A 21,392-nucleotide genomic window follows, 5' to 3' on the forward strand; every position below is an offset into this window, starting at 1 on the left:
AGCTTGATTTCTAAGCGGAGGTGCACAGGTTCTGTATGGTCCTTTCTTTGTTGCAGGAGCTTCTCAAGCACACTGTGTTTGTTTCATTCCCCCGTGAATCTGCCCCAAGGCCCTGGAGCAGTGCCAGATAGGTGCTTATTAAATGTAGGTCCAATAGGGAGGGGCGCGGAGACCTGGGCTTGGTGGGACTTCATTAAGAACAGTGGCTACCATCATCCTGTCTCTCGGTCCCATTTGCTCCTCATAGCAGGGCACATCATTTTGTGGGGTAATCAGGGCTTCAGAGACCCCCCATGGAGGGCTCCCCTAAATTTCCCTGCTTTTCATTCTTATTCATTCAGAGTGTAGGGCACCGTGCTTTACTCTTTGAATGAATGAGTGAATGAATGAATGTAATCACTCTGGGCTTCACTGTCCTCATCTTAATACAGGAAGTTGAACTCTAGAATATTGCTGAAGAGGAAAAGTGGGAGAGTGACCCTCATTTTTTTTTTTCTCGTATCTCTAGCCTGAATCTTAGAACCAAAGCAGCTGGCTATAAGAAGGGATAGTACTGAAAGGTTCTTGCTGGTACAGGGACCAGACCTCCCCCCCGCCCCGCCACCACCACCACCACTGTGGCATCTATAATGAGAAATGAACCCCCCGGGCCCTGAGCGGTGGTTGCGCTGCCTGTCCCTCCATACCGCGTGCCTAATGATAGAGCTCTGCTGCTTCCCTGTTGGCCACTCCTCTCAGACTGTTCTGTGACACTGATATCAGCATCTGGGGGTGTGGTGAGGCAAAGACACCCCTGTTTTCCCGGCAGGGAACCAATCCCTCACGTCAGGAGTACTTCCTTCGGGGATCTCAGGCTCCAGCCGCTTATTAGTGGGAACGGGGATGCTTTAGATACTGTCGAGCTGAATCAGATGGAATTGGCCCAGCTGCCCTGCGCTGTCGGGGATTCTGCTAGGGACTGCTCATTTGCAATCCACGCCCTTGGTTTTTCCCTCCTGCCCCATGATTCTGGGAGAAAGAAGGTCATTTTATGGTTCCTCATTCAGGACAGTCACAAAGGATCCCCCACCACAAATCCGGTGACTATTTCTATTCAGGCTCATGGCGAATTTTCCCAACCATCCTAATCCTATAAAAAGCTGCTTGAAAGAATAACACATATCGGTTGAGTCGGCATAGAAACATGGAATGGTTTCAAGTGAAGTGCTGTTAAATGCCATGATGTGGTATTGAACAGTCACTGGGACAGTTGTTCATAGATGTCTGGATTCTTTCCCGAAGATTCTGTGATCACGTAGATATAATTGCCGCTCCGCAAGCCTGCCTCCCGTGAACTCCCTCACAAGTACTCCAGACACCATTCTGATTGTCTCCATCCCACAGGCTCTGTCAGCTTCCCCCTTTCTGGAGTGTCTCACAAACATGCCCTCCTGCCCTACTTCTATGTATCTACCATTTCTCCTCTTCAAGGCCAACCTTAATTTTTTATTTCTTTTTTTCTCAAAGCCTTTCTGTAGCATCCCCCACCTGGGTGAGCTTGACTTTGTGCAACAGGTTTGTTTGTGCTAAGTCATGGCATTTCCCCCATCTATTTACCTCCCATTGCTAGTTTTTAGTCACCCCCATCCTCTCCCTTTTAACCACATGCCCTTTCTACCTTGGTAGATGGTCATCTGCTTCAGGGAGGAAAAACCGTGTCCTGTACAGTTTTGTGTCCATAGTACAGAATCATAATACATCTATCTCTAACACTGATCGAGTGTATGCATTATCCCCATTGTACAGACAGGAGCCAGGGTTCCTTTGGTAGGAAATATGAATGAGGTTATGTAACTGCTGAGCTTCAGTAGGATTTGAACTGGGCTTTTTTGACTTTAATATTCTTTATCTTTTTAAATTGTTTTAGCTGTTAAATCCTACTTATCAGTTTGAGTTGGTGTTATAAGCATGTGGTAAAAACAAAACAAAACACACAAAAAAACAAGTCCAAGTGTTCAGGGTCTCTTTCTGTTACATTGCACGGCACGAGTAACAAGCACGAGTACGTGCTTGTTCTCAGAATGTCCTGTTATTTCTCTTCAAGAAGCCACCTCGGTGTTCTGACTTGTGACTTCTGCTCTTCTGTTAGTGGTTCCATCACAAAATCTTGGGATGACTTTTTTACCTTCCTCTTGCTTGTCCCAGCTAATTGGTAGCTCAAGACCAGTTACTACCTCACAGGGACTTCAGATGCCTACCTGCCTTGTCCCCGCCCCCCCCCCCATCCGGCCCTCACTCCCCTACGCAGAGGACTGCAGTAGAGCCGCCCTCCCTCTCTCCCTTCACCCTGTCGCGCTGCATCTCAGGGTACTCTAGAAGCCTTCGGAAACCTGCAGGGAGTCCTGCTACCTTCCAGTTGAGTTCTTAGCTCAGGGCATCTTACCTGTTTTTGTTAGGCTGTCTAGTTAGTTTGGGTAGTCTAGGGAAGCCACTGTCACTTGTTAAATAATGGTTTTAAATGCTTAAAATACAGGATTACAAAAGGGAACCATTGAAATAGCTATCAAGCTATTTTAAAAGCAAATTTTGGGGGCACCTGGGTGGCTCAGTGGGTTAAGCCGCTGCCTTCAGCTCAGGTTATGATCTCAGGGTCCTGGGATCGAGTCCCGCATCGGGCTCTCTGCTCAGCAGGGAGCCTGCTTCCTCCTCCCCTCTCTCTCTCTCTCTCTGCCTGCCTCTCTACCTACTTGTGATCTCTCTCTGTCAAATAAACAAATAAAATCTTTAAAAAAAAAGCAAATTTTGATATAAAAATCTGTGTGATTTCCTATTATAATTAAGAAATAATTCTGTGGGGCGCCTGGGTGGCTCAGTGGGTTAAGCCGCTGCCTTCGGCTCAGGTCATGATCTCAGGGTCCTGGGATCGAGTCCCACATTGGGCTCTCTGCTCAGCAGGGAGCCTGCTACCTCCTCTCTCTCTCTGCCTGCCTCTCTGCCTATTGGTAATCTCTCTCTATCAAAAAATAATAATAATAATAATAATTTAAAAAAAAAGAAATAATTCTGTAATGCATATATTAAATGACAAGGTCCCCAGCAGGTGTGGTAACTACCACCACTTCCTAGTAGTCCTCGGGGCAAGCGGTATCTTGAGATCCCAGCAGCTTCTGTGCTGTGATATGAAAATGTCCATCATTTGTTTGGTGACGAGTCATGGGTCCTTCTACTACGACTGTCTTATCTTCATTTTGTGACCAAAGGAAATGCCAAATGTCAGTCTGACGTTAGTGAACATAAATGGTTAATTCCTTTCCACTTGTGTTTTTGGCCCCCAGGTTCAGTCCCCCTCCCCCTCCCACCCCGCCTTCCTGAGTCTGAATCTCAAGACTCTGTGAGGTCTGTGATCTCTTTCCCGGTCAGCTTGTAAGCTTTGGGTCCTCCCGCTCTCCCTGGGTGGGCTCTGCACTGTGCACCATACAGATGGGAGAGAAAACTGGGAGCCACGGTGTCTAACCTGAGCTCTGCATCTCTGTTCTTCTGTTTGCATCTGTGCAGGTGGAAGAAGGATGGTGGGAAGGCGTTCTCAATGGAAAGACCGGGATGTTTCCTTCCAATTTCATCAAGGAACTGTCGGGGGAGTCGGATGACCTGGGCATTTCTCAGGATGAGCAGCTCTCCAAGTCAAGTAAGGAAGTCCCCCGTGCAAGGGGGGTGGGGGCACCGGCAGGTGCTGCTCCAGCCTCCCCGCTGTTCTGTAGCCCGTGCCAGGGGACGGCGACAGAAGCTCCCGAGTACACTTCTGCTTGTGCTGCCTTCACCCCTGCAGTGTAGTGGGTTATCCTTGTAAAGGTGTGAACTGCACCTTCACACGTGCACAGGCAGATGCTGTCCATCTCTCAATAGGTGACTGTCAGCCTTCGTGCCATTTTAATATTCCCCTATGGCTCATATTACTGTTTTCATACCCTTCTCTCACTGCAAGTGGATCATTATTTTTTAAATGAACCAAATGAGACTGTATTTCTCAGCATCCTTTGAGGAACTTGGAGGAAAATGGCACACGCATGCACACAAAAACCGTTGGTGGGGAGAAGTGCTGTGTTCGGGACGACTGCGTGCCAGTTTCCTTACCAGTCTGACAAGACAGCTGAGAGGCCAGCCCCACCTTGGGTGAGCATGTGTGTCTTTCTGCGATGGTGAGAGCGAACTCCAGGTCTTTCTTTCTCCAGCTTCTCTGCTGCCCTTTCCAGCTCATGGAGCAAAAGGTCAGGACCTGGAAACTTTGTTCTCCCAGTCGCTAACCCAACTTCCCACGTGGGCATCTTGAGCCAAGGTCATAGCGTGAATGTCGTACGAGGCTCGACTGTGTCATGGTGGCGCGGCACGCCTTGGGTTTGCAGACCTCCCTTTCTAAACTCTGTTCTGTCAAAATGATACTGAACCATCTTTCTTTTCCATTTGGAAAAATCTGGCTAGAGCGGTATTCCCAAATTAGATGTGTCTCTTTTATTTAACCAGTAGTCCGATGGACAGACTCCCAGTTTGGAGGTAAAGCCACTTCTGGAAAAGTGCTCAGATGACCTTCTTCACTTGGGCTCAGCAGCTCGGGCCTGTGCAGCCTGCCATCCGTAGAAACAGCAGCTCTGGCTGCTTGACTCCCAGGCTTCAGCAGTACCCTTTCCCTCTACTGCCAATGCCAGGGACCTTACCCCTGAACTCCATTCCATCCGAGGGTCTATGGGAGGAAATATGGGAGGTGATTTTGGAGCAAGTGAAGTACCTTGGAGCCCCTGCTGCCTTCTCTGGCTTGGGGTGAGGTTATTCTCCGCTCACATGGCCTGGCTAGCGAGTACAGCCTGGAGGGCAGTGAATGTCCTTGACCTTGTGATAATGGGAGTTGCTGTAGGTCCTGAACTGCTCATCGATTCTAATTGTCTTGGTGTCTCCTTTTATACATGGGAATAGTGCCGTACCTGGTAATTGGGTCCTATGATAAGAATACTTTACCTCAGGGGTGTTGTGGATTAAATGGGCTTTCTTGGAGGGAGGACCAAATCAGGTCATCATACCGTTATTTCTGTGGGGAAGTCCATTATGAGTTCTAATAGCAGTAATGTATATAAATCATCTCACCCATATGAGGCTGTCCATAAATGGTCACTTTCATTGTTAATCATGATAAACTCTTGGAATATAACCAGTTTGTATGTTGAGGCTGACGTACACTCATTGGTAACCTGCTCACTGAAGCATTTTGTCTCTGCCTGTGGAAATTACTTTGAGATTCCTTTACCGATGCAGAAGAGGAGATCTAGAGAGGTATGGGACAACTTCTCTGGGAGAACCTTGACTTCTCGGTGTTCTGCCATGTTAGCTATGCTTTTACAGCAGGAGGGGCAAAGAAGTAGTGCCTTCTGTATTTTGGAACTATTGAAATAAATTGCCTCCTCTTGCTCTAACTTAATATGGACCTTTGAGCCTGCCTAACCCTCTCGGCTCAAAGTGCATAGTGCTGGAATTTCTGGGACAGGAAGTTAGGAGACTGAGTGGAATGGTCTCTCTGGGCACTTAGCCTTCCTTCACATGTTCAGGGGCTGCTTCTCTTGGAAAGGTGTTCACCAGCACTCATTCAGTTAAAAGCCCTCCATTTCAGAACTAGGAGAGCCCAGAAGTTTCAGCAGCCATGTTAAGTTACTACAGAACCTGTCCCTTATTGAGGGGTTTTGAGGTTCCCGAAGAGGCATTATCTCCTAACAAAGATGGATGATTCTGAAGTAACTACATGGCCTTGGCAGTCTTCCTGTATATATGGTTAAGGACAAGAGGGCCCATCTCTCCATCTCTCCATCTGTCTACCCATACCCTCCCTCCCTCCCTTCTTTCCTTCCTTCCTTCTTTTCTTCTATTCCTCATTCATGCAACCTTTGCTGAGCCCCTGTTGTTACTGAGATATTCCACAAGACACGGAAGAGACAAAGTCCCTGCCATCAGTGAGCTCACATTACAGAAAGGGACTACACAAACCGGAAGTTCACGAAGGTGCCCCAGGTGCTCCATGAGTGTCTGAGGAAAACGGTGGAAAGGCCAGTCCTATTGGGTTGTGGGAACAATGGTGGTCACCAAGGACTTCATACAAAAGCAGATGTGATGATAATGTCCTCGGGGCTTGCTGAATAGAAGTAATCCCCTGAAAGAGAAATAGCATCTCTCAGCATTCAGGCTTTTCTATAGCTATTTACACTCTGATGATACAATGTCTGTCAGGATGGTAGAATGTATAAAATGCAGCCCAGATCACGTACAGAAGTGAGGTATACTGGTAGGATTTGTCTAAACAGAACCTTTGGTTTTAGAATGATTCTGTTTATTCCCTATTCGCAGAGAATGCCATCAGTAGTTTCAGTATGCTTTACTTTAATTTTTTTTTATTTTAAAGGAATTATAGGGTCACAGGTAGGTGAAAAAAAACCAACAACAACAAACCCAGGACTATACAGAGAGATCCCATGTACTGCTCATCCAGTTTTCCCCAAGGATAACATCTTGTGTAACTGTAGGAAATACCTATTTACTTCTATCATAAAACTGAGAAAGACAAAGGTAGTTCATGCACAAAAGAAATCTAGGTTTTTACACTGGTACGAGCTAAACTGTACTTAATCAGGGTCTTTGTTAGACCAGTCCACTTAGTATTCCTAATGTTTATGCCATTTTGGTAACTTTTAGAGAGTCTTGTGGCTTCAGATGAAAAATGCTCTTAATTTAAACGCTACTAGACATTAGGCTGAGTTTTTTAAGACAGGTAAAATCTGTGTCCTGGTACATATAAAGAAAACTTTGTATACATTGTATCCTTGTATATATCTTTGTTGTACACACACACACACGCACACACACCCCTATATGTGCACATAATTATTTGGTATTTGTACTCTTTACATTTCTATTTCCGGAAAGTATTTGAGCATAGTTATGAAGTTGAATTTTGTCAACCGATGAATGAATATAATAAAAGAAACCTGGCATTATATTTCTAAGGAGCTGTGCCCAGACGGCTTGACACGTGGCAGGTGTTCAATAAGCACTTGCTGAGTCCTTTTTTACTCGAAGGAGGCATTTTGATCTTTGAATGACAGGTGCAAATTCCTTGAACTTGCTTTTCTTTTACCCTGATGTATTTTTATATATGGTGGTGGGTAATGAAAATCTCCAAACTTTAGATCTTTGTTCAGGGTAGTCCAATCTGTCAAGGAAAGAATTACAGCAATTGTATTGGTTGAAACGTTGATTTAAACCTTTTACCTCAGATGAGAACATTCATAGCTATGTAGTAGCAGAAACATTTTGCTCCATGTTTGAATTTGAAAACACTATTGTATTTTATACAATTTATGGAATATTAAAGGTACTTTTTCACAGAGGTTTTTATTGTAGAGAATTTCTAACACATACACAAGTCAAGAGAATAGTGGTAATGAACTGCTGGTGGTCTCAGCACCCAGCTTCAACATCCATTAGCCTATGGCCACTCCATTGCAATTATACCACGGCCCCATCCTCCCCCATGTTACTCTGAAGCAGACTCCACATAGCATATAATTTCAGCCATGAATATTTCAATATGTATCAATAAAAGGGGGGTCTTAAAATCCTTACCACACCAAAAAAAAAAAAATAATGGCAGTTCCTCAGTGTAATTAAATATACAGTCAGTGTTCACTTTCCCCTCATAGTGTTTTGTTTTGTTTGAAGTTTTATTAAGTGATCTCTACACCCAACATGGAGCCCGAACTCATGACCCGACCAAGAGTCAGATGCTCTACTGACTGAGCCAGCTAGGCACCCCATAGTCTTCTATTTTTATATAGTTTGTTAGTTTGAATGTGCATTCAGAGGGGGTACATGCATTGTGGCTTGTATCTGATTATAATCAAATGTGTTGCAAGTCTTTTGAAATCTATAGATTCCTCCATGTCTCCAGTTTCTTTTATAATTTTTTATAATTAATTTATTTCTTTGCTGGAGAAAGAGTACAAACAAGGGGAGTGGCAGGTAGTGGGAGAGGGAGAAGCAGACTCCCTGCTAAGAGAGAACCTGACCTGGGGCTCAATCCCAGGACACTGAGATCATGACCTGAGCCGAAGTCTTAACGGACTGAGCCCCCAGGTGCCCCTCCCTTTTAATTTTTTACTGACCAAACTGAGGTCCTTTGTCCATTGATTTCCCACCATCTGTCTTGGCTGATTTCATCTCTTTTATACTCTTGACTCTTGTGTGCATATATATTGATAATCACATCTGGGGGCTTGATTAAATTGAGGTTTGAAATATATATATATATTCCCTAAAATGTCATAGATGGTGGTGTATCATCTATATGGAGGCTCATAATGTCTAGCTGTCTTTCTTTTTGAATGTTAGCAGCCACCAATGATTCTCATCCAGATCTGCTGGGACTTGCAAAATGACACCAACAAGGAATTTTCTTTAAAAGAATGTAATGGGCTCCCATGTAGCAGACCAATGGTGAAAACATTTTGAATAAATTAGTTTTTTTAAAATTAGGTTTTTAAAAAAGAAAACATCCAAGAGGTTGTAATAATAGTGTAGGCAGAATCTTACGTTAGGAAGGGAAAGGCATTCAGAGATCTTCCAGCCCGGTTTCAGATAAGAACCCTAAAGTCCAGTGAAACTGAGTCCTGGATGTGGTATGGCTTATGAGTGACAAGGCCACAATTCCATGCAGGCTTTTCACACACACTTTGATATTGCCTTTATTCTGGCCTGCAGTTTACCATTTCACAGAGCATCTGACAAATTTCAAATTTGAGTAGAGTTTAGATTATTTCTACTAATTATTACAGATCATTAATTATACTGATATTATATTAAGGTATAATCAGAGAATATCCTGAATCCATAAGATTCATTTGCATGCTGAGGTAAATCCAGATGTTACTGTTTTTCAGACAAATTTTGCTTCACATTTAAGACATAAATGTTTCTTTCATTTCTAACATCTTTTTAAATATTACTGAATATCTCAGATTCTAAAGTAATTGTTGTAAAACAAAAAAGTATTCCTGTTAGCTTAAAAAAAAAAATCAGCTACAGAAACCTTTTCAATTATTCTCCGTAATTTTCAGAGGGACAAAATTTGCATCTTCTTTCTCTAACCGTTAATAACCAGGAGATTTCAGTTTGAATTGACTTTGTTGTTTTCCTAATTCCTTATCTTGGAATTTTAGATTCTGAAGCTTTAGTGACTTGTCAAGCTACAACAAAGATGGAGATGGCCTTTTAAAACTTGGGTCAAACCACTTTCATGATACAGAAGTATTGTATTTCATTAGTTATAAGATAAAGATTATTTTTTATTTTGCGCATTTTGTTCCTTTTAATATTAGATGTTATTTGTTTTGTATATGACCTTCTATTAGCATTGAAGAGCAATTAGCAAATTGATGAAACAGTTTAAGTCAAAATTAGATGCTCGGATAAGCATATAATTTTCTATTGGAATTCTAAAATTCTTTCCTTCTAGAGTGTTTGCTGCCTTCAGGTATTAGTACTTAATAGTTATAGTAGAGAGTATATCTCTTCCAATGGAATAAACAGCACTCATATTCATGAACTTTCCAAGTGCCCGTCTCTTTTGCGCTTTAGATAGAATGTGTGTGTCCTCACTCACCTGCGGCCCAGGCTCTGTTTCCTGTCACTTTGCTGCCAGTGGACCAAGTCTTTGCACCCACACTGGCCATTCAGAGACATCAGAGCTGTGTTCTCCCTCAGTGATCTTCAGACTTGGTCCTGGGGAAGAACACAGGGAGGTGCTGTTGTACTTGGAGGGACTTTATTAAAATACTGATTCTTCTTCCACTTCCTTTTTCTGACACGAGAGGACCCCCGCTGTTTAGTGTGGGAGGGCCTCACTTGCAAAACTTCTGTGTTCCTTAGGAATAATGTCACCTTGGTGACCAAAGTGAAGCAGAATAAAAATTACCCAAGTAAAACAAGCTGCTGTTATTTGCTCCTTTTTTTTCTTTTTGTCATCAAAGTTCTCAAGAATCTTTGGAACACTTTATTGTCTCTCTGGATGATTCTTATGTAGCCGATGGTTTTGAACATCTAGGTTTTCCCTTTAATTGAAAGCACAGCACATTTGTCAAAAAGGGCAGATTTCAGAACGAGGGTATCCCACCATGCCTGTAGGACATGGACGTGGGAAATGCCTGATGGCACTTCAGTTGTCCATTGGGTCATGCACAGTTCTCTTCATGTCTCAGGAGTGACATGGGCCAGAAGCTGACTTGAGTTTTCCATTTCCCTAAAGAACGTTCGTTCTAAGAAGTGAGACAAGTTGCTCCCTCCCTCTCAGCTCCTCTGTAAACGTAGCCTGCCTTTCCCTCCTCAGACTTACTCTGAGTGAGCTGTATGACTGGCCTCTACTCTGATAGTTAGCTCATAAGCCATAAGAGAACCTGTTTGTTGGGTAATGTGGAGTAATGCATTAATCAATTGAGTTTGCCTTTAGCAGACCATTTTACCAGCCCATGGTATTCTCTGTAAGGTGTGTGTGTGTGTGTGTGTGTGTGTGTGTGTGTGTGTACTCAAACTAGGACAGTGTGTGTATATTTTCTGTACTTAAAATTCCCGAGAAATTTGGGCTTTCACTGTGTGTCCAGTCCTATGCTCTTGATAACCTCTGCTTGAAACAACAAAATAGAGATAATTTGACATTTGACAGTGGGTGAGTCCTATGTCCTCATGCTTAAGTACAGTCTCATGATTGATAAGGCACAAGCTCAATTAAGGTGTTTCAAGAAATAAGGTTTTCTGCTGTCCTTATTGCTGAGAAGAAAACCCCTTACATCTACGTGGACCATATTGGTTTCAATACTCATTGATGAACGCCCCCCCCCAGCATATTAGTACCTTTTCTTGCTGAAAGGTACAAAGGGCAAAGTCTGTAAAGAGAATTCTGTGCCTTGTCAAGAATCTTGGGGTCATATATGGTCATGTATATCATTTTGTATTATACAGGGCCCCAGGGGTAGAAGATAAAAGATAATGGGCCTAAATCTGTATTACACATGGGTCATACTCTCCATAGGGGAGTTTGCCCTGTACAATTGAGTTCCTTAAGGAATCTAATTAATTGATGCCCTCTGGTTAACTGAGGTTTTCCTTTTCTTGAGTTCAAATGTGGAAATGGCTTCCAGGTTTAAATTGGGCGTAATCTACATGCCAGTTAGTTGCAGAGGCAAGCCCCTCTTCTGGGTGCTCGTTGCCATCGTGGTTGTGTGGGGACTTGGGGCTCATTCTATAACATTCTTAAATTCTGCCTAATGGTCTCTAATTAATTTGCCGATAAAACTCTTACAGCGGATTCATTGAAGGCAAGTTCAGTTAAAGACTCTCCCTCTTCCTTCTTTTGCCATCATTTGCTCCCCCTTCCCTCCTCTTGTTTTTCTCTCCCCTTCTCTTCTCTCATTCACTGTCAGGAAAGACTACCTTTGAAGGGACAATTCTGTACCGAGCTGCACCGGGAAAGACGGAGGGCCACAGACGCTATTACAGTGAGTGACCTTAATGGCAGGAGGCAATTGTAAAGTTACCATCCGGTACTTGTGGTTCTTGACACGGCCGCACTTTCCTGAGCTGCTCATGCTTCTGCCAAGTGTCTGTGTGAATTTCCGATCCAAGGACATGGACTTATTTCCCCGAATAAGTGCTGTCTCCTTGGTGCGTGCTACGGGAGCATCCTCATCACCAGCCCTGGCGCTTTCTTGTTTGCTTTGTGCCTCTGCCATGTGTGTAACATGCGTGCATGAACCATGCGTGCGGAGAAGGGACCGGTAGCATTTGTCATGGCATATGTCCTTGTACCGGTATCTCTGGGCTTCTGGGGTGGCGTAAGATGGCTTCCCGGGGAGATGTCAACCTCTCCTGGTTACTGCTGTTCCTGAGTGGCTCATGAGAAGCCAATAAACCATTTCTTCCTTGTGTTGTTCAAAGAAATAAGAATGTGGCATGAAAGCCCAGGCCAGCAATGGCGTTCTGCTCTGCTCATTCTGCTAGTCACCGCACGACAGACTTCTTTTGGCAGGACCCACGTATAGCCTTTTGTGTTGTGAGATAAAGCTGCCAAAAGTTGAGGGGTAAGGACATGAATGAGATTAATGAATGAGTTTCGTGAAGCTCTTAGAATGGTTCCTGCCACTGAATAACACTAGACACGTGAGTTCTAAATTTCAAATCAACAAAAATGGCTCACAGATCTGAATTGATCCGTGCTGGAATATTATGGTAAATTACACACAAGTGTAATTTATGATGTCATTTGGCCAGCCATGGAACGGAGAAAGCTTGAGGCTTTGTTCTTTTGTCACCTGGAAGGCAAAGCCTCCTCCGTGGTGTGCCGACACACGTAGGCACACACCCTGTGTCTGCAGAAGTAGTGGAAGAGGAGGTTCAGATGTGAACGCCAGAGCCATGCTTCTCACACTGCTTGTGGTGAAGCTTGTTTTTATTTCCGTCCTCCCCATGGACGGAGAGCTGGTCTTGCTGTACGTGACTTTACTACGCATGCCGTGTGCCGTCTGCATCTCACCACGGGCCTTTGACAAGCCAGGACTGGTCTGTCCCCTGGTCACCTAGATGAGTCCCCTGGCCAACTGTCTGAAGTCATACCGGAGCCCAGTGCTCTATGCGTTTCCAAGCGTGCACGCTTTTGTACCGGTCACCACCCCTTTATGACCTGGCCCCAGACCACAGACAACGCTCTGCGCTGTACTGCCTGTGGGTGTCACTTAGCATTCTGAGCATGACATGGGGACAGTCTACGGGAAAGCGTGTGTGATGCACACCAGTAGCTAAGAGCTGCAGCACCCAGTCGACATGAAATGTCACCTTTCTTTTCCTCCAAAGGGAAGGAACTAGATTTTGAGTTATTTCACCAACCCAGATATTCAGCTATATAGTTTGCATACTTAAAAGTGATAGAAGCAGGCTGCCAGAATGTCTGGAAGAAAAATCTGCCGCGTGTTTCCTTCTCAGTCCATGCTTATGTGACTGAATGACTGCCCCCTCTCCCCGTGTAGTGCGAAGAGCATTTCTCACAGTGATTAACAGAAAGTCATTAAGAGAAGCCCGGAAGGCAGCAAATCCCTGAAAGCAGAAGCTCAGTGAAATCAGAATGGCAGTGGTTGAAAACATTATGGCTCTGACTAATGAAGAATGATAGAGGACTCCTTCAAATTCTTCTCTGAAGAACTGATGCACACTTGCCCTAATCCATTTGCCCTGCCTCCTTCTGCTGCTGCTGCTGCTGGTGGTGGTGGTGGGGAGGGCAGGACGCTGATGGTTTCTTTCCACTAACTCTTCCTTTTTTCCACCCTCAAATGGTGCTTTCCAACCCAGAAAAGAATATACGAGGCATTTATCACATAGAAAGAATCCATACGGCAAAATGAGAACATGTTAAAGGGGAAATGACACAATATTTAGACTCCAAAATTATATCTCCAGCAGGGATATTTCCAAAAACAATGAACAAATAAACACACGAATGGATAGCTAATCCAGGGGGGTTCTCCATGTTTGCACACTCAAATCCGGTCCTAGAAATTGCAGCCGACCCCACTGCTGCAGGCCTCTCCTCATTGCTCTGCCCTCTGTTCTTGCTCACAAATGCCGTTCTTTACTTAATTAAAATGTATACCGGGGATCTTCCTCCTCCCCCCTTCCTTTTTGGCCTATAAATGCCATTTTATTGAAAACAGCAGCAGCAACAAACACAGCCGTTATTTTAAATTTAAGGATTTGATTTTGAAACTTGTAAGCAATTTATAATGACCTTTCAAAATTTTATCTGTTTTCATTTAACAGTTCCTTCCTGCCCTGAGACTTCTTTATTTGAATGACTTCGACATTTTAAAACATTTTATGTGAGCAATTATTTGGTGTATTGTTCTTATGTACTAGGAACCCACCTTCTGGATAGAAAGGTAGTGCATGATTGGCTAACACGGAACAAAATGTGCTCGATGATGTGCTTTCATTGAGGACATCGTTGTCATCAGGGGATATACAGTAAATGTTCAGGAGCTATCCTACTACACATCTAGAGGCTTTAGAAACAGATTGAATGGCAAACTAGTTTCCCCTAAGATATCCTCTGAATCCTGCCCTTCGATGGCCTGACTAATGCACTGACTTTCAAAGTAAGAGTGTATACCCGGAAATTAACTAGAAACAAATAGGCTCTTCCTTTTAGGAGCATGATTGTGGGCAGAGCCTGGGGAAAAAAGAATCTGGGAGGTAAGTGTTCATGCTGTCTTACTGATAACTATTTGGTGACTTCCAACACATGCCACAAGAAGTCAAAGGAAGGGTGTCATGTCCCCAGTCTTCTTCTTTGGAAAGGGATTCACCTTTGGGGAAATGCTGGCATTGAAGGAGGAAAGAAGAGCCGGCCTCCAAGAGCAGCTTCCTTTCCCTCTTTAACAAACACAGTCATCTCGCCAGTGAAAGCGTCTCAGTGTCAAGTTTGGTTTAATGCTTTCCTAGAGAAACATGTCTGCATGCATTTATTCCTTGTGAAGCCATCCAAAGAGATTTAATTCTTTGGCAGTCATAATTTTGTGTGGTTTCTTTAATTGCTAATTTGTTTAAATGGCTTTTAGCTTTACAGTTTCCCTTTAGGAAATGTTACTTTCATTGCTAATTGCTAATTGCCATAGAGATTGGAGTCATAGAGATTGAGTCATAGAGATTGGAGGTACAGTATGAGGTACGGGCGGGGTGGGGAGGGGAGGACAGGGTGGGAAGCGTTGTTGCCGCACACAGACTGTGGCAAAACAAGTTTGTATCAGAATCCGGCTCCGGTTGAAGAGTGGTGAAATGTCACACTTACACAGAGATCTGCTTTGAAATTAGATTTTTTTTTTTTTAAAGAATCTTGACTCACTTCTTTAAATTAAAGGCTGGCGGTGGGGAAATCAAATAAAACTCAGAGCCACCCAAACGCAATGTATTCAACACATGAAATGGAAAGCCCCAGTGCAGGTTGCCCTGTGCCCAGTAACACATTTAGAGGTGGTTCCCGGCTGGCTGTGAGGCGCTTCACGGCTATGGCTGATTTCTGAGCTCTTTCTCTCCCCGCCCCCACTCTTGACAGGTTTAAGGGAAACCACAGGCTCGGAGAGTGACGGGGGTGACTCAAGCAGTACCAAATCCGAAGGTGCCAACGGGACAGTCGCAACTGCAGCAATCCAGCCGAAGAAAGTTAAGGGAGTGGGCTTTGGAGATATATTCAAAGACAAACCAATAAAACTAAGACCAAGGTCGATTGAAGTAGAGAATGACTTTCTACCGGTGGAGAAGGTAGGTTCGACAGTTTCTGTTTTATTTCAACACAGTGTGGAGTACCCAAAAGTCCTGTTTAGGGCATCTGAGACTTCTTGTTCCTCTTCTGGGGGTGTCGGCATCCTCACAGGCTAGCTGTTTGCCTTCTCCCCTTTGAGGCTCTCCTTCTGTGTTTCTGGAAAGTCTCATGCTCTAGTTTGCGTCTACTCTTCTTACTGACCTCTCCATGGAATGAGTCTTGGTATGACTTTTCAAATGGTCCTGCACTTCTCCATTCCCCTCCACCACGACCCCCCCCTCCAAAAAGGCCCTCATGCTTGGACCCAGCTAAACACATGACGATGACACTTTCGAGCACAGACCAATCTATTACTTCTCCTTGTCCGTTTCTTTAGTGCTTCATGCCTGGTTGTGTTGACTGGTTCTGCACTAGACCAAAGGAGTTGTGTGGGTTTTTTCTCTAGGAGTTAGGTGGGAATGATTTCTAGACCGCTGAAAGGAAGTCTCCCGCATGTGTGTAGGATGGAGATGGGCCGTGCTGTGACTCCCTGCGTCGCTACCATCAGGAAGCTGGCTGTTTTCTTCTACCTCTCTGGTTCTGGGTTGCGAGAGGCAGACAGTGTGTTGCTGCTGAGTACGCGGTTGCTACAGCAACACACCCAGAGCCATCGAGCTTGTGGCTGTCAGTGACATCTACTGTGGTACACTTCTGAGCCCCATAGCTTCACTTAGGACTTGAGAAATACTGTGGAATTTTCCAGATTGTATTAAGCTACACCCGTGCTGTGCTTAAGGAATGTTTGTTAATTTGATTTAGTGCCAAAACTTTTGATGTTTGTGCCAGTAGGCTCAGGGGATTGGGCATCGGCAGCATCTCTAATGCAGGTTTATCAGTGGTTTTTACATGTTTTTCATTTTTCAGGTGAGATGAATTTTTTAGAAGTTGCATCACCTTCCACAGCTGTAGAACTAGCTGCCTCTTTCCCCCAGCCCTCAGCAACCTTGCCTGGTGTCATCATGCATTAGAATCTGGAAAGAAAACTTTAGGACACTTCAGACCCCTAGAGATGGAAAAGGCAGGAAGAGGCAGAGACTTAGGCGTGAAAGAATGTTCCATTTGCATTTTCCTTTCACTGCAGCTTATCTGAACCAGCTTTGTTTCTTTCAGTAAGCAGCCTATGATACCTCTCGAGGTCTGAAAGCTATCTAGTTGGTATCCCAGCTTGCGAACCCATTTCTCCATCACATGATTGCTTTCAGATTCCTGTAAATATTTACAAAAGAACAAGTCCCCATCTTGGGAAGAAACAGTGGATGTAGCTCTTCTTCATTTTACTCAACTGGTTGAAATGAATGTGACCATTGACTCAATCAACAAGCAGTTAATGCCTTTTATTTGCTTTATGATTCTTGGTCTTAGATTCTTCTCTGCGTAGGACATCATGTGTGTGTGCGTGCGCACGCATGTGTGTCTGTGCCTGTCTGTGTGTGTGACTTTTGCCTATTGCTATGAATATTTGTTTTAAGCACAATAGTAAATTGGGTAGCGTCACATGTAACACCCCCGAGCTTGGATCTCAGCCCACTTCTGCGAACCCCAGGGCCGCGTGCCCAGCTGCTGACTTGCACATCTCCACCCGACAATCTTAAATTCTTACTAGCTTGCCCAACCCTGAACTCCTCCCCATTCCCATCGAACCACTCTGCCCACAGCCTTCCCCATCTCGGGGGAAGGCAATGCCACTCCCACTCCTGCACAGCAGGACTAAAGCCTTGGGGTTTTCCCTGACTTCTCCTTCTCTCACAATCCACGCCCCACCCGTCAGGTGACTCCATCAGCTCCACTGCCCCTGAACGTCCGACACCCGCTAACCCCCTCCCCTTTGATGGTCCCCTGCTCTCTCACCATGACTCACTGGCCTCCTAATAGGGTTTCCTGCTTCTCCCCTTCCCCTTAGAGTCTCATCTCCACAGTGAAGCCAGGGTGATCCTTCAAACGCCCAAGTCCAGTCATGGCGCTCCTCTGCTCGTGTCCCTGCAGAGGCTCCCCTGATTCTTGGTCTTAGAGTGAAAGGCCTTCCCCGGGCCCTCAGGCCAAAGTGACTAGGCTCCTTTACTACCCGGCCTTCCCCTCGCCTTCTCCCATTTCTTACTCTGTCCCAGCTCCTCACTCTCCCCTAAACATGCCAAGCACTCTCCCACCTGGGGCCCTTTCTCACAGTGCTTCCCTCTGGGTACCTCTGGGTAGACACCTGCTCCACCTGCCTACTGGCTGCCTGTCTCTTCTGCCTCTTCTCCCCAGAGAGAAGTCTTTGCTCAGACTTGACCTTTTCAGGGAGCCCTGCCCTGGTGCACTCATTCTAAAACCTGCCCTCTTGGCCTGTCCTGCTCACTTGTGCTTGGTTTCCTTAGCCTGCAACCCTTTGTAACGTAATAGTCATTTTATCATGATCATCATTTATTTTATTCCCTGATCTGTGCTCTGCGCTTAGAACACGGGCAGAACACAGTAGGTTAGGTGTTCAGTAAGTATTAGATGTACGGGTACTATCAAAACTGTATCAACATAGCACTCCCGACATTACAGACCTCTATAAAATGAGGGGACTGGATGGGAGAATGTAACAGTTATATAGTTGGAAATATAGTGGCTGTGTGGTTCACTGTGTTTTTGTGAAGCAGAGATTTACTGTATTGGTCTTAGAGACGTGACACGTTAACGTCATCAGAGTAATATATATGTGCATGTGCATGTGTGTGCATCTTGATTCATGATTTGTTTGCAGAAGGAAACCATGTGCTGGCAACAGTCTTAACCTGCTCTTCATTGTGAAGCCTCTGGGGAAAATGTCAACTTCCCAGCTTGCTTTACTGGCTGTGGACAATTTTTTTTACAGCATCTAAGAGGGCTTGAAACATCTCCACCCCTGTCGTTGGCACTACGGATGGTGGCATAGATTTACGAAACAAGAGCAGATGAGTGCGAATGTTTTACTAGTGCACAACCTGGTTCTCGTCACTGTTGAGATGGTTTTGTGTCCAGGATTTATGTTTGTGGAAGGAAGCTTCCTTTAAGAATTGGGCACGCAGGTTTGATTTTGCGGAAGCACAAATTGGATCTCATGTTAGGTGAGACCCAGGTGGTCTTCTACGTAGGCGGGGCAGTTGGCCATCCGAGATGGCTTGTTTGATAACTTGGGTGTAGGAAAAAAAAAAAAAAGGAAGCTGGTAATTTTTAACAACTGCAAGCCTATTTTATTTTTCATTCAAGTTGGGAAGTTTTGGGATCCACTTTTTTCTGTCACTAGAAAATTCTGTGCTTGTTTTCCCTGTGCTCTAATCCATACCAGCCTAACCCGAGTGACTAAATGCTGGTAATTATACCAGTACAGATACTATGTAACTCTCCCCGACCCCAACAATAGGGACATAGTGAGTAGTCTTGCCTCTCAATTTACTGAGCTATAAGGAAGGACCCCATTTATGAGTCCTTTTTATCACTGTGAGTGATTTGTTTGATGCACCATTTAATTGAAATACTTACAGATGAAATTATTTAATGTCTGGGATTTTGCTTCCAGTAATTTGAAAGATGGAAAAGTGTGTAGGGCACAAAGGAAATTATTGGTCATGAGTTGATAATTATTGAAACTGAATGGTGCATACATATGGGATCAGCACCCCGTACTCTCTTTTTTATATATATTGTAAATTTCCCTTGATAAAAGGTTAAAGAAATAAAGAAGAACCTTGGGAAAAAATATAACATTTAAACTAAGCCCAGAGTTAAGTATGTGTTGCATTAAAATAATAGAAAATACAGTGTGTCTAAAGATGAACCAAGTTGAATATCATAAGATTAGAAGGGGATGGGGGTGCCTGGATGGCTCAGTGGGTTAAGCCTCTGCCTTCGGCTCAGGTCATGGTCTTAGGGTCCTGGGGTCGAGCCCCGTATCAGGCTCTCTGCTCGGCGGGGAGCCTGCTTCTCCCTCTCTCTCTGCCTGCCTCTCTGCCTCCTTGTGGTCTCTCTCTCTGTCAAATAAATGAATAAAATTTTTAAAAAATTATTAAAAAAAAGATTAGAAGAGGATGGTACCCTTGTCCTAGCTCGCTGGCCCTGACAAAATCATTTAACCTCAGTGAGGCCATATGTAAAATGGGAATACTCTGTATACCTGTCCCACCTCGTCAGACTTTTTTTTTTTTTAATTTTTTTTTTAATTTTAAAGATTTTATTTATTTATTTGACACACAGAGAAATCACAAGTAGTCAGAGAGGCAGGCAGAGAGAGAGAGGGAAGCAGGCTTTCCGATGAGCAGAGAGCCCGATGCGGGACTCGATCCCAGGACCCCGAGATCATGACCTGAGCTGAAGGCAGAGGCTTAACCCACTGAGCCACCCAGGCGCCCTCGTCAGACTTTTAAAAAATGTTATATAACAGAAAATACTCTGAAATTATAAATGTAACTCATTTCAACTAGTATTTATTGAGTACTGACTCTGTGTTCAGCACTGGGGACACAGTGGTAAGTAAGACTGGGTCACTGCTCTCAGGGAGCTGCAGAAAAATAAATAAGCCGTAATAATACAGTGCGGGACATGCCACAAGTTGAGATCACTTTGAGAACACAGTGCTGAGCTGTAGGAGCCCTTGGGCATAATAGGAAGTGATGAGTTGTGAGGGACACTGGAGAATGGGTGCTCCTGTATGAGTATATGTACCTCCTTCCTCCAGGAAGTAATGTTTAGACTTCCTGTAGGAAGTGATGCTCTTAGGCCCACAAGAAGTCATGTTTAGGCTGAGAACCATGGTGTCCAGTAGATATTCATTAAGCCAAGGAGCATAGAGTTATCAAGGTGAGAAGAGCAACATGTCTTGAAAGGAAATTAAAATAGCACAGAACATGTGTCAAGGCTTTAGCAGGGAGTGGGGAAAGATGAGAATAGAGAAGGAGCAGGGCCTAGATCAGGAAAGGCCTGGCGACTTGTTAAGGAGTTTGGACTTGATCTTAAAGGCAGTGAGGAGCTATCAGTGGGGAGCTATTTTCAACAAGAGAGTGGTACAGTCAGGTAGGTGGTTTAGAGAAAGTATTCCAGTTTACAGTGGGAGGAGTGGATTACAGAAGACAGGGTGACTAAAATTGAGGAGAGAGGTTAACAGAAACTTATGTTGGCTCTCCCAGTAAGCTCCCCACTGCCCCTACAGTCTAGATTCTAAATCAGTTAATGAGTCAGTGGTTGGGGAATCAAAATAACACTTTTGCTTCTTGTTTTCAGTATGGATATCCATTTCATCCAGAACTACTTATTGAAAAGATCATCCTTTCTGCACTGCACAGCCTTTATCACCTTTGTCATAATTTAAGTAGCTATGTATGTATTAGTCTGTTTCTGGGCTCTGTTGTGTTGGTCTATATTTGTCCTTGCACTTATTCTATACTACCTCAATTACTGTAGCTTTATAGTCAGTCTTGATACCTGGCAATTTAAGTTCTGAATCTTTGTTCCTCTTCTTCAAGATTTACTGGGCTATTCTTGACCCCTTGTATTTCCGTGTAAATTTTAGAGTCAGCTTGTCATCTCCCCCCACCAAAAAACAAACAAACAAACAAACAAACAAACAAAACCTTTGGGATTTTGATTGGGGTTGCATTGACTCTATAGATATGTTTGAGAAGAATTGATACCTTTCCAATCCATGAACATGGTATATTTCCTCTATTTACGTAGATCTTATTTCATTTTGTGAAATTTCCTCAGAGCTGTACACTTAAGATTTGTGCACCTTTCTCTACCTATGTTATATAGCAATGTTGTTATTGATGAAGGCAAAGTTGAAAGATATAGATGAGTGTGAGAGCCAAATGGGCCTGCCAGCTGATCCCAGAATTAGACAGATCCACTCACCCACTCTCAGCAACATTATAGTAAAGCAGACCCATGTGAGATAGAAGGGCCTAACCCTTGGGGGCGAACAGAGGCTAACTTTGAAGAGGAGAAAAGAGAAGAGTTGAGCTGAACATGCCTTTATTTTTCTGAAATT

The 21,392-nt window shown here is 44.1% G+C and overlaps 1 protein-coding gene across 5 annotated transcripts in view; it reads left to right on the forward strand.

Annotated features, from left to right (window-relative positions):
• SH3KBP1 (SH3 domain containing kinase binding protein 1) overlaps nt 1–21,392 on the forward strand; it is a 340,208-nt gene that overhangs the window by 188,156 nt on the left and 130,660 nt on the right. For all 5 annotated transcript variants that reach the window (XM_082718343.1, XM_082718345.1, XM_082718346.1 and 2 more), the window contains 2 exons: nt 3,535–3,664; nt 15,161–15,366. In XM_082718343.1, the coding sequence (XP_082574469.1) occupies nt 3,535–3,664; nt 15,161–15,366 (336 nt within the window). The remainder of the gene's footprint in view (nt 1–3,534; nt 3,665–15,160; nt 15,367–21,392) is intronic.

This window comes from Mustela nivalis (genome assembly GCF_964662115.1).
Source record: "Mustela nivalis genome assembly, chromosome: X".
NCBI classification, from domain to species: domain Eukaryota; kingdom Metazoa; phylum Chordata; class Mammalia; order Carnivora; family Mustelidae; genus Mustela; species Mustela nivalis.